The sequence below is a fragment of the Camelus bactrianus genome, chromosome 8 (assembly GCF_048773025.1).
Source record: "Camelus bactrianus isolate YW-2024 breed Bactrian camel chromosome 8, ASM4877302v1, whole genome shotgun sequence".
In the NCBI taxonomy this organism is placed as follows: domain Eukaryota; kingdom Metazoa; phylum Chordata; class Mammalia; order Artiodactyla; family Camelidae; genus Camelus; species Camelus bactrianus.
In genome coordinates this window covers 69,140,864-69,154,831 of record NC_133546.1, presented here as the reverse complement: position 1 = coordinate 69,154,831, position 13,968 = coordinate 69,140,864, and the positions used below count along the sequence as shown (strand labels likewise).

Below are 13,968 nucleotides of genomic sequence, written 5' to 3'. Positions count from 1 at the left end.
AATTACAAAGTCAACTCAGGCAGTGATGGGGGAAATGGAGATGTGGGCACAGCTGCTACAGGTGTTAGGGGTGTGAATATGAGAGACTTGCTGAATGAGCCTACTGGATGGGCAATGGGAGGAGGGGCTAAAGATGGCTCCCAGGTTCCTCTTGAGTGACTGGGTAGCTCAGGACAGCCCTGCTGAGGTGGAGAATAACAGGAGGAGGAGAAGACTTGGAAGAGTGATGGAGGGAGGGTTGAGAATGGCTTTCAGACAAGTTGAGTTGGAGAGGTACAGCACAAACTTGAGCACATGGTAGGAGAGAGGTTTGGTAGTCATCAGTGTATGGGTGATAACTGAAGCCATGGGAATGAATAAAATAATCACAATGGGGTGGGGAGGGTATAGCTTAAGTGGTAGAGCGCATGCTCAGCATACACAAGGTCCTGGGTTCAATCCCCAGTACCTCCTCTAACAAAAATTAAGTAAACCTAATTACCTCCCCCCAAAAGAGTTTTTTTTTAAAATAATAATAATCACAATGAGCATGTAGGGTAGGCAAATGGCTTTTGACAGAGACCAGGGGAACAACCCTTATGTATGCATGAAACAAGGGGCCAGCAAGAGAGACTGAGGCGGGACAGTCAGAGAAATCAAAGGAAACCCAAAGGAGATTAGATGTCTTAGTCACAGAGGAAGAAGAGAATAACCTCACTATACTTTTACCCTTCCAGAGATCAGGGGTTTATTTCTGGGGGAAAAAAAAAAAAACCTCACATAAGAAATTCTGGCTTTAGGTACAAGAATGGACTGAACGCAAGGGAATGAAAAATTTACACACTAAACTGTGAGATTCTCCACCTCACCTCCCTGATCTATTTCCAGAATGCAGGTAGCTTGCCCCAGGGAGGTTACTGGAGGATTCTTCTCTGTAGAAACTACTGGAAGATGTATTTCAAAAGATAGATAGATAGATAAGCAAAAGAAGTAGATTAGAAATCCAGGAAACAGAGGATTCAACATCAGGCAAAAGCACAGCAGGACAGCAGCTGCACAGCAGGCAGAGAGGACAAGCTTTCCAGACTAAGTAAGGAAGCAGACGACTGAACTAGCAGGGCCCTCAGGGCAAACTATGAAACTGATGTGCTTCAGTGTCCAGAAAAATTACTGGTAGATGTTTGGTTGATCTGTTGGAGCATTTGGGGAAAAAATATAGATAAACATATAGAAAATCAAGCAGATGAAAAATTAAAGCAATTATCCTTTCAAAGGGAGAAAAGGGGTAAGAGGAAGAAAACATAATCATAGTACACTGCTTGGCTCAGCAGGGAACAATATTTAAATTTACATTGTAAACATGAACATATAAACATGCAAATGCTGACTGCTGATTTACTGAAGAATAGGTGACGTAATCATATTGTGAGGATGGGGGAAAAGGGAAGAGAGGGGACGTGTAAGAGGACTAAATCCTCAAACGTCAAAATAATAACGGGAAGAAAAAAGATATCTAAAATGTATAAATGAAAAGTCAGAGTACAAGTACATTATTTAAAAATATGGAGATAAACACCAGAAGAAACAGTTAAGAGTGAGAAAGGATGTTCTCCAGGGAGCAGAAGTGAGTTTGGAAGAGTAGGGGTGAGGTAAGGAACAGCTGTTTTCATTGTCTTTCAGCACTGGCTGATATTTTAACTGTGCATACGAATTACTTGAACAAAAATAAAAGGTAATTAGAGATAAATGGGAAGTGTGGACGTGGAGGCAGAAAAGGTAGAGTGTTCAGTCAATGGCTTCGCTGGGCAGGAGGGAGACAGGGCAGTAGCTACAGAGGATGGCACAGCTCAAGGAGGAATTGTGCTAAAATGGGAGAGGCTGGAGCTTAGCGATCTCCTGTGTGGAGGTAACAGGTGAAAAGGAGAAGTTGAGAGAGCCGACGATGAGGAGGTAACCAGTGATGAGACCCTGGAGGAGGAGGTAGGAGGGAAACACTGAGTATCGTTTGGGTGGAGGAAGTTTAGGAATAAAACATTCCTGTTTACTGGGAAACCCTCTCTGGGCTCATCTTGTTACCTCTTCCTCTCTCTCTGCCCATGCCTCGCACTTAAACATGCTCTTCTAATCTAATATCCCTGGGTTTTTCCCAATCAGGAAAGTCTCACTCTTTCCCCAATATTCCAAATCTATGAAGGAATGAGAAATTCAAATCTTTGTACATCTTACATTCTTGGACACGTTTTCATTTCCCCGAAATTATACTCTTCACCCACTGCACACTGAAGACGTTTCTTCACTTCTTTCTTAAAGACATTCAGGTATGCAATCTGGTAACACCCTATCCTTAATGAATACACTGAAATCCCTGCATGGCCCAACTGCCACCCACTAACCTGTCCTCACTGAAAATATAATAAAGATGCCTGTAGTAACTCAATGACTCTGTTTAAGCAGGTAACCCAGGCAGGAAAGTCATTTTCAAGGAATGATAAATACCCTTTGGGCTGTGCCCTGTCTTGGGACGATTCTGCTACCACGCGTGCTACATGGCCACCCTGGTAGTCTGCAGAAACAGCCAACACACAAAAAAGATTCTCAGGAGGGTAGCTGTGCGGATTGCTCCCTGCAAGTCCCCAGGGGGCGCCGTCACACTGAAATCTGTGGAAATGGCACCCCTGCCTTCCCCAGGGCGGGACCCGCCAGCATCTATACACAGCAGCCCTGGTGAGACCCGTTATTTACACGATACTATGTTCCCGGACGGGATAAGACTCTAACTTTTTAATCCCATTCACTCTCTTAAAAGCACATTAAACTGCGTCTTAAGAACATTATACTCACAAATAGAAGCCGGAGTTGGAGTGCATTGAATCCTCCACCTCCTGTCCCCTGTGGATTTCCTTTCTAATATATAGTTTAAAACAAGGCTATCCAATAATGTAGAGTTGGTTCTAAAATTACAAAGAAAAACTGCCACGGCAGTTGCTCTTTATCATTTCTGAAAAGTGAATATGTGTTGGGCTGCCAAGTTTTCTTAGCAGTTGTGCTTTGCAGGTGGCTGCTTTCCAAGATCCGGATGTAGCAACATCCTGCACATGCACTGTTAAGCCTTCTGCAGCCCTCTCCCCGAGGATGGTATGGGCTTCCAGGCAGAACCGGTGGAAGCACAGTGTGAGCAGGTAAAAACATCAAAAACAACAGCAGTGACAGTAGATTAGGGTAAAAGTCACTGAAGAAGGGCAGGGAGAGTCAAAAGGAATGCAGCGTTTTGTGCATTTGACACCTTCGTTTACTCAAAGACCGGGCGTCATGGTACAATAACGTTAAATACCCTGGATGCCAGGGAGGCGTTTGAAACACAGTTGGGTGTCTGTTTTCCAAAGAGATGATGCCCACTTTACAAAAGGGGAAAATTCCATTTTAAAGGAACATAAGCCAGTATTCAAAATGGCAAGATCTCTTGTTTAAACTCATTCAAAATTATCGTTCAGAAAGTCTTTTTTTTTTTTCAGTCTCCCTCTCCTTCTACCTTGAAATTTCATTATTAAGGCGCATCTACCGTGATTGCTCAGCGTTTTTAAATACAGCTGCTGACAATTGATAAGCTGTAGGCAACCGTGCTCTGATGAAGTGAACGTGAACACTGGGAGGTGTCCACCTCCATCACACACAATTCAAGCCCAAGTTCTGCAAGGGACAGGAAGTCCAGGGTGGAAACAGCTCAGAGGACAGCCTCTTTACCACGAAGCAGGATGTTTCCTGGACTAAAAACCAATTGTGCATCTTTTTGAAAAAATATTACCTTTTCCCAACTATCAAGAGCAGGGACTAATTGTGAGGAATTTTGGAACCTCACAGTTCAGAAGTGGAAAATAGCAAACTGTAACTTTGCACCTATTGTGTTGTTGTAAAGTTCACTCCATTGGCTCAAAGATTTTGACAAAGGTGCTGCCTACTCCAGACCTCAGATGCTAAGCTGGGGATTGCTAGCCTTGAGCTCATTGGTGGTTATTTGACTACGAAGCATCGCATCCACTTTAACATGGTTAATCTTCTCACAGATACCTGGTATTTTGCATCCACACACTGTTCATGCTTATTAAAACATGCTTAAAATTAATGACAAAGATACAAACACAAGTCATCATAATACACTTCACCACACACGCACATGTGCACACACACAATCATGAACTGGTTCTATACTTGGGAATAAACTCCACACTTAACTGTGAAAATGTTTCAATTCCATTAAGCTATGCATGATGTCATTTTATTTCTTGGCAACAATGTATCAAAATTTACTTTCTGCTTTTTTTTTTAAATCCATTGCAACCTCTGTTGAGCTATAAAGGGCCGTTTGGCAGCTCTATTCAAACAGCTCCACAATTTAAATTAATAGCACCCTTGAATAGAGCATGAATCTAACAATCATGGTTCTGAAATTCCAAAATCTTTGTAATACACACAGACACACACAAATAAGTAAAACTCTGTTTTTAGGAGTCTGTATTTCATTTCCATTTTATTTCACATTCAAATTGCTTCCTGAAATTATCTCAGAGGCTTTTTTTTTCCCTCAAAACTTTAGAGGTCCAGGCCCTGTGATAACTAGGTGGTTTTTGTTTTTTGTTTTTTGTTTTTTGTTTTTTTTCCACCACATGAAGCAAGTTTGGAATTGGACAGAGGCAAATGACTATTTCCTTTTCATAAACTATTTCCTATTTCATAAAAGGGTTTTTGAAAATTCAATTATTGGGGAAACAAGGCCTATTAAATTTGATTTATAATTAGGAAATATGGGAGTCGGCTTTGGAGAGGATGTGACCCAGCCCCCATGTCTTACAGGGTTAACTGATGGGGCCACTTCCTAGAAGCAAACCCGGGTCTGGAAGTCAGGCCCCGCCTCCTCCCCAAAGCACACCGCACGCAGCAGTATTGCCGGTTAGTTCTCTTCCCCAGCATCAAAACACATTCACAAAATAGGAAAGACACGGGGCTATTAGTTGATTATTTTATGAACAAGAAATTAAAACCTTAAATTAGTACACGGAAAGAGCTGGCACGAACGGACGCCGGTCGGTTCTCACGGCAGCAGCAGCGACTGCACAACATACCCCCAGCCGCTGCCCTCAGCCCTTCCCCCCTCCGGGAGAGGCGGTGCTGGCGGCTGCAGACTTCTTCAGCTCTATTTTCATAGACTGAGTCTCAGCTCGAGGCTCGAATTTGGTCAGATTTCCTGCTCCTGGGGCTGCCACTACTGGCTTTCCTGCTTTCATACCTTTTGACATAGGAATGCGGGTGGGTGTAGGCCGCTGGGATGACCCGTCTTGTCCTGACTGTAAGAGAGAAAATACAGAAACACGAGGGCGACGCGGGTGAGTTTCCCCCTGGAAATGCCGTGGATCTGAACGTAAGCAGGGCTCTCGCCACCGGACCACCCCCTCCCCGGGTAAAACGATGGTGAGAAAGTTGGAGGTGGTGTCTAGCCCACTCTGACTGCCTCCCTTTCCCTCTCCCGAAATAGCTCTTCCAAACTTCCTTTCCTTCCCAAGCCCTGAGCCCACCTCCTCACCCTTCCTGAGGACGACCCTCGGTCCTATTTCACAGAGAAAATACGGGCCTCCTGGCGCAAACTCAGCCATCTTCACTCCTCCTGTCCCCCAAATGACTTCCACTTTCTTTAGAAGCAGCCAGTTTTTCTCATTTTTTTGCTTTTGTTTTCCTTCTCATTTGTTTTGTTTTGTTTTGTTTTTTGAAGGGGGGCTCATTAGGTCTATTTATTATTATTAGTGTTTTTTTGTTTGTGTGTTTGTTTTGGGTTTTTGTTTTTGTTTTTAGGGGAGATCCTGGGGATTGAACCCAGGGCCTTGTGCATGCTGAGCGTGTGCTCTGCCGCTTGAGTTATACCCTCCCCCCTTCTCATTTCTTATTGTCACTGCTGAGACCACACCCTCCTTCTTCAAGTGCTCCTAAAACTCTTCCTGTGATTTCTCCCTTTGGTCTCACCCATTCCCCTTGGTCTCTTGATTACTCCTTTTCACCTCGTGGTGGCTCCTGGTTCTACCTGGCCTGCCTTCTAAATGTGGGTGTCATCATGCTCCATTGTCAGCCCCCTTCCAATTCTGCACACCCACCCTGAGCATTGCCTCCGTTATCACCCTCCGTGTTGGTGAGTCCTGGGACATTGAGCCCTCAGTGCTCTCCTTAAATGCAGATCCAATATTTCCAACCACTTGCTAGGCATTGCCAGTGTCCCTCAGGCTTCTCAAATGTAACGTGCCCCAAACATTACTTATTGTCTTCTCCAGACAGCAGGCCCCCTGGGTTTCTCATTTTATCCACCCTCACAGCCAAGCCAGAAACCTCAGAGCCACCCCCTATACTGAATTTGTTATGAAACCTTTGATTCTGTCTTCAGTACATCTCTGTCCTCCAATTTCACGACCACAGTTCAAGGCTATACCATCTCTAACCTAGAGAATTCTAACAGTATCCCTGTCCTCAACCTGTTTCCTCCAGTTATCCTTTTGTTTTATCGACCTATCTAGAACATAAGTAATAGAATTTTTTAAATCATTTCCCTCTTGATGGCTCCCATTGTCTACTCCCCAACATTAAATGCCAATTTCGTAAGACTGACACCTCTTCAGTATCCAACCCAGGGTGCTTCTCCTTTTCTGTTCTTGCCTTTCATCCCCACGCCCATCTGCTGCAGCACAAAGGGACTGCTCACCGTTCCCCAACATGCCAGCCCCTCCATACTGCCATACCTGTGCACACACTGTCCTCTCCACATTCCTTCCCCTTTCCTTCTCGAAAATCTCTCCTTATCTGTGAAAACCTCTTCCCCGTGGGAAGCTTTCTCCATTGGTTCCTTTCTATCTACTGCTCCCGTAGGACCACTAGGTAGGTTCCAATCCTGCCTCTCCCACTGAACCAAGAACTTCTACAGGTCCTCTTTACAGTCAGCACCTAACCCCACGCTTAAAGTGTAGCCGACACTCAATAAATGTTGAATAAATGCACACACGAACTAGCCACACTATTCATTTTCTAAGATGCGTGTCCCAAACTTTTTGTTGTCCTTGCTTTATGGGATCTGGTATACCTGAAGTGGGCCATTGCTTAAGCCTTAGAAATCTTACACGGTTGTTTTGAAATCCTATTTGGGTATGGGCTTTAATCAGTCACCCAACATGTTGCTACAGAAGGTAAGGCTATCCTGTTCTGACCTTTAAAAAATGGGAAGATGTTTCAGCAGAAAATCAGCTCTAAATTACAACAGTTACACCTCCACTTCTTTTATAAAAATCCAAGCTATGCACTGTGTTCCTTAAAAAGCAGGACTGAACCATTTGAGAAGGGTGAGCAGTTCTGAATGCTATTTGGCTCCTGTAGAGTCAGTAACAAAAAGCTTTGCCAGCAGAGCAATTAGTAATTCACACTTGGAAGCCTGTCTTGGGCCTATGTTTGTGCACGGAGAATTAAAGTAAATTACATGAAGACGTGGGAAAATGAGCCATAGTTTCTATACTTAAATAATAAGCTTCCCGTCTTTCTTAAGAGCTTCCAAGATATGCAGAAGAATTTGTTCAGGGACTAGAAATCATAATTTTTGCCAGTTTAAATTAATATCTAAATAGTAGACATTCTTCTATGTCATTTACCAATCGTCCCTAATAAACGAAGACAGTCACTGGAACTATTTTGAAAAACAGAATTTATTTTTTAGTCTCTGGTTTTATAGTCAAGATATGCCTTTTTAAATCTCATTTAGCCCTCCAGCCGGTTATTAAATAAATATTTATCAAGCACCTGCTCTCTGCATGATACTGTTAAGATATTATTAATGACATATAGTGTTTAGACCTAGAAATTCACTTCTTTTTTACTTTTAAAAAAGTTTTTGATATAAAAATCTTTTAATCTTACTTTTGGAGTAAAGTATGACTATGACCAGACAGAAGTACATATTGAATATCTTAGGTTATAGAAACACAACGCAGGAACACATTGAATTTTTCCTGCATACTGACTGTTTCTCTCCAGGCTCCATTTTTTTAAAAGCACTTTAAACATAAAAGTCAAATTTTAAACGTTATTAGTACCACAGGCTAACACTGCGAAGAGGCCATCTTGGGGATTTCTGGTGTCTCCATAATTTACATGAAAGAAACAAAACTATCCCTCCAAATTAGCTCAAATTAATAAAATATTAGGCTACTTTTTAGTCTCATTTCTTGGTGTAGATAGTCCCCTAGGAAGCATCTGGTAGTGGGTTCGGGTGGGGCGACAGGCGTGTGGCTTTGTTGTATTTGGGGCGCTGGGTTACTCTCACGGCTCACTCGTGCCCCCCTGGGTTGGCTGACCTCTGGAGCTTCCTCTACTCACCACTGACTGGGTTCCTCGGGCGGATGAGGTTGTGACAGGTGTGATGGTGATGGTGCTCGTGACTTTGCTCCCGCCAGGGCGCGACGAGAGATGGTTCCTGGGAGAGCGCAGGACGGTGCCAGTGGACACCTCCTTCTCAGCCGTCACGCTGACAGGTCGGACAGTGATAACCGGACTTGCTCCTTCGGCCGACGTCCCCGGGGATCGTTTAAACTGAGAACCCAAGTGAATGTGAATTTTATTGTCTTCCGTGGTTATGATATTGGCATTGGAGTTATATTTCCGGACTGGAGTTGGAACAGTCTGCTTTTCTGGGGTGACTTTGAAGACAGTCCTTCCCATGGGCATTTCCTGGGATTCGGGAGAGACGGCGACCTCAGCTGGTGCCGCGGACGTGGACACCGTCATGATCTGGATCGGGGAGGTGGGCCTGTCCGCAAACGCACCTCTTCCACTTTCTGGGGTCTTCTCTCTGGAAAAGGTAGTAATTGTGACTGGGGACATGGATCGTTCTGTGCCAAGAGGGCCATCGCCACCTTTTTGCTTTTGAGACATGACATTTGGTGATGGAATAATGGTGATCCTTGGTTTCTGATTCCCTAAGGTAGGAATGACGGTGGTACTAGAAAAAAATTCTTCAGACGTCGGGCTGGTTATCTCCAAAGTCGCGGTACTGTTCTCATGGTCTGGGGTCACTCGGATATGCAGGGGCTGGCCCTGCTTCGGGGAAAGAACCAGCTCTCCCGGGTGCCCCGGACTGGAACTTGTTCGAGGCCCTTTCTCTTGAGTCATCGGGGGCCCGTTTTCCCTTTTTCTCATCCATGGAATCCAAGACTTCCTCATGGTGAGCTCGTTGGCCGCTGGCGGATACCGGTCCAGAACAGAGGATCGTTCCATAGGCTTCTTCAGCCCCACCTGCCGAAGATTACTCATGATGTGATTCTCTTCTTGAAAGGATTTCCGGATGAACACCGCCGGCGTCTCCTCCTCCGCCGCCTCACTGCTGACGGCATCTGTCTGGACGCCGGTGGACATCACGGGAACATCCACCATTCTCCTCCCGTTCACGCTGGGTCTGAGAGCTCGGCTGTAACGCTTCGAAAGCTCCAACTCTTTGGTCAGATTGAGCACCTCCTGCCCCATGTTTTTGTTCTTATTTTCCTCTTCCAGGAATCTTTGTTGGAGAACAGAATAATCCACTTGGAGCTGAGAAAGCTGATCTTCTTTGTTCATTAACTCATGAATCTTCTCCTTAAGAGCTTGCACTTCGGCTTTTAAGTCTCGACTTTTAGCTTCTTCCAACCGAAATCGGTGTCTCAGCTCCGCTTCCTGGCTCACAGCCTCACCTTTCTCTATTGCTTTATTCTTGGCAATCTGGTGCTTTATCTCCTCCAGCTGTTGGGAGAGGAAGTTCGCCTTGTCCTGCTCAGTTCTAAATTTCTGCTCCAGCTGGTCATACTCATCCTCTGTCTTCATCAAATCCCCTTCGACCACCTCCAGTTGTTGCAGGCGTTTCTTCAGTCTCTCAATTTCAAGGGTAAGTTCCTTAATTTTGTTATCTTCTGGGCAGGTGAGCTCAGGTCCTTTTCGAGACCTCCCTCTGGTTATTTCTCTCTCCACTTCCTCTATCCCATCAAGTCTCTTCTTTAGTAAGTCAACACTGCAGCTTAATTCAGAGGATTTTTCTTCTTCGCTTTTCAGTTTGCCTATTAACTCGTCTCTCTCTTTTGTCAGATTGTACACCTTTTCCTCCATTTCAGATTTCAGTTTTAAAAGCTTCTTACTTTCTTCTATTAGTTTCTCAGTGACATCCATAACCTTTCCTTGTTCCACCTTGAAGTTTTTATTGAGTCCATCTACTTTTCTCTCTTCTTGCTTTATTTTTTCCATCATATTTTTCCTTTCATCAACCAGCATCACGGTAAATGACTTCAACTTTGTCAGATCATCTTTGAGGCTTAATTCAGCCTTTTCCAATCTACTTTCGGAACATTCCAGTTCTTTAACCCGACTCTTGACCACCTCCAATTCATTGAGCAGGTCCTTGGTTAAGCTCTTTTCTTTCTCCAGATTTAAATGCAGCTGGGTGCACTCAGATTTACTCTTGCTAAAGGCTTCTTCCAGTTTCTCCAGTTCTGACATTCTCTTCTGTAACTTCTCCACTTCAAGTTTGAGCTCCCGGCTATGGTGTTCTTCCTCCTGCAGCTTCTTCCTCAGTTCCCGGCACTGGGATTCCGTTTTCGTGATCTCCTCATCTTTACCCTCCATTTCGAGCACGCGCTTCCGCAGATTTTCCACTTCTGCCATGAGGCTGGAGTTGCCACATTCCCCTTTGGCAATTTTCTCTCTTAGTTCCTGAAGTTCTTCCTCCGCCTTTTGAAGATTTTTGTTGGTCTCTTCCAGCTCCTCAATTCTTTGAGTTAAGCCAACCAGCTTGAGCCTGAGTTGCCTATTGTGAGACTCCTGATTGGCGAGCTTAGCATTCATCTCTTCATGCTCCTGGGAAAACCTCGAAGCCTTGTGTTCAAAATCCACTTCCAGCTTGAGCAATTTCTGCCTGTCTTCTTTGGATTTGGAAGTAATGGCTTTGAGCTTTTCTTCCTCTTCCCTCAGTTTCTGAGTCAGGTCCTGTACTTTCTGGCTTTGCAGGCCCAGTTGCTCGATATGCATTTGCCTTTCATCCACCAGCATGAGTGCAAAGGACTTGAGTTTCACCAGCTCATCTCTCAGTTTGTTGAGCCGCTTAGCGTTTTCCTTTTCTTTGCGGGCTTGGTAAGCCTTTTCTTGTTCAAGGAGTTTTTTCAACCTAGAAAACAAAATATATTAAAATATTACCTTTATTACATTATGTATGATAGTTTATATATTCTGTAATATATAAATAATATTTCTTATAACTGTTAAAGAGTTAATCAGCAAAGAAGTTTGTCTTAGACATTAAATAAGAATAAAATACTATTATAATAAATCCCTTATCAATTACTGCAATATGAAGGTTTAACAAATGGCCATTAATGAAACTAATCAGAAATCAGGATGCTAGTTACTCACAGGGAGGGGTAACGCCTAGAAGGGGGCCTGAAGAGGGCTCTTCAGGTATAGTTTCTGTTTCATGATCTGTGTGCCTGTTACACAGAATTGTTCAGCTTATGAAATTTCAGTAAGTTGAACACTTTGATGTGAGCAGCTTTCTGCATCTATACTGTACTTCAATAATATAACCACTGAGTAAAACTTCGGTTTTGCAATAAGGGCTGTTTATAGAGAATTTTCTGTGCTCTAGGCACTAGTATTTATTTTGTCCTCATGGCAATTCTATGAGGCACGGACTGCTACTATCATCCCCCTGGGGAAGATGAGACGGGGCACCCGCCCCAGGTCACACAGTCAGTAAGTGGCGGTACTGGGATACAAACTCCTGCAGTAGAGCCCAGAACACTTGTTCCTTGTCTGTGTATCACATGACTTCAAAAGAGAAATTTACCTTAAATGAAAGAGAAGACTCTGAAAAGAAGAACCTTTGAGTTTTCTTATTTTGTATGCAACTACTGTTGGGGACAAGGCAAGTGGAACTTTCTGGTAGAAAGCTGATCTGCATAAACTGGTTTTAGTTACCACCAGATCTGGCATGCAGTCTTATCTTTGTTTTCTGATTTAAATAGTTGTTTTGTTTTTTTTTTTTTTAATTGAGAGCTAGGTAGGAAGGAAATCTGAATTCCTAGCAATACAAAAATGTGGCAGCCACAGAAATTACTAGTTTGTATGCATGAAGTGCATTTTCTTTCTGTTGTTTATGTATTGCTTTAAAAAGCAGAAATACAAATATACCACAGTAACTAGGTACCATCCTTGTGGTGGTCAGTTAACTTGCACCAGTTTTTAATAGCTGTTTTCAATTATCCATGAAACAAAGTTGATCTAATAATTATATTTACCATGTGTAGTATAAGAATGTGTTTTAGTAATTTATACTTATAAGAGAAGCAAGTTATAAACAACCACTAATGTATTTGTTGTAAGTACATTTTTTCTTTCAGTATATTTTGAACTTTACTTATTCTGAATGACTTATTTCATATTTATGACTAGATTAGCTGTTATCCAAGTAAACAGAAGTTAGTAGTCTTATATTGCATTGTGCAAGAAATGATTGGACATAATACAGAGAAACTATTTATAATCAATCCAGTGTCAGATAATTACTATAGAAATGGCTCTGCTGATGTCAGTAAGATTTTCTAAATAGAACATATTTTTATAAAATATACCCTTGTGTCTAAGCATCTATTAACAAAAATGCTTGACTTCCAAACCTATTATGGCTTTATTCCTAAAATAAGAGGAAAATATTATTTTCAAGTCCTCTGGACTCACATGAGTAATACTATAATAGCTTCACTAATTGTGGTTCTTACATGTGTAGAAGGTCATTTTATTGATTATCTTATCTTTTTACTTGGAGACAAAGCAACTGAAATGTCACAGAACTAAAGAGTAAGAGAGACTTTAGGGGATATTTTCAAATTTCTTGACCTTAACTAGACTGTCAGAGACAAATTCATTAAAAAAAATTACATCTTTCAACTTGATTATTATTTTATTTTTTTATTTTTTTGGAGGATGGAGGTAATTAGGTTCATTTATTTACATAACAGAGGTACTGGGGATTGAACCCAGGACCTTGTGCATGCTAAGCATGTGCTCTACCACTGAGCTATACCCACCCCCAGTGTCTTTCAACTTTAAAGCTTTAAATGTTAAAATTTCTAAAGATATTTGTTTAAGAATCGTATGCCTCTATGCTATTAGAGGCAGGGGTTTAGCGTGGCTAAAGCATAAGCTTTGGGGTCAGACACAGCAGAATCTGAATTCTGGCCCAACAGTTTTCTAACTGTGTAACCACCGGTCAGTCATGAAATTCTTTTTTTCTTTTTCTTTTTTAAATTGAAGTATAGTCAGTTTACAATGTGTCAGTTTCTGGTGCAGAGCATAGTGATTCAGTCATACATATACATACATATATTCCTTTTCATATTCTTTTTCATTATAAATTACTACAAGATATTGAATAAAGTTCCCTGTAGTCACTGAACTCTTGACCCTCAGTTTTCTAGGCTGCAAAGGAAGGAGCAAGGGATATTAACACCCCCCCTCAGAGGATGTTCTGAAGGTTGAGACAGTAGAAGTAAAGACTGACACGTGGACTACACAGATGTAATAAAACACAAAACAAATATAAGAACTAGAGAGTACGCTATTCCCTCCATATGGAAAGTCTATTCAGTGCTTTTTGTGTTTAATCCATAAGTATTTTTGTCATTATCCTGACTTTGACAGTAAAACCTAGGGCACTAGTGTTCCAGCCAGAGAAAAGGAGAGGGCTTTCTGAGCAACAGACAATCCTGTGGGCTACAGCATGACCTTGGAACTTGGTTTCCATGAAGCCACATTTTCAGGGCCTCATACTTGTGATTATTTCTCTTTTTCTAGGCCTATTAAAATCCCTCTCCTTCCCTCTTCTGTCACATCTTAAAGCAGTCTCATCTTTTAAACTGGACCTAACAGCAATACACAGCCCATTCTCTGCATGCTCCC

At 42.5% G+C, this 13,968-nt stretch overlaps 1 protein-coding gene across 5 annotated transcripts in view; it reads right to left on the bottom strand.

Annotated features, from left to right (window-relative positions):
- Positions 1-13,968, bottom strand: part of FILIP1 (filamin A interacting protein 1) — a 209,182-nt gene that overhangs the window by 10,120 nt on the left and 185,094 nt on the right. For 2 of the 5 annotated variants that reach the window (XM_074368721.1, XM_074368722.1), the window contains exons 5-6: positions 8,374-11,179; positions 4,472-5,318 (exon numbers count right to left, since the gene is read on the bottom strand). In XM_074368721.1, the coding sequence (XP_074224822.1) occupies positions 5,112-5,318; positions 8,374-11,179 (3,013 nt within the window). In that variant the 3' untranslated portion in view covers positions 4,472-5,111. Of the gene's footprint in view, positions 1-4,471; positions 5,319-8,373; positions 11,180-13,968 lie in introns of those variants that run through there. The other 3 variants (XM_010972816.3, XM_074368723.1, XM_010972820.3) reach the window with 3 other exon arrangements.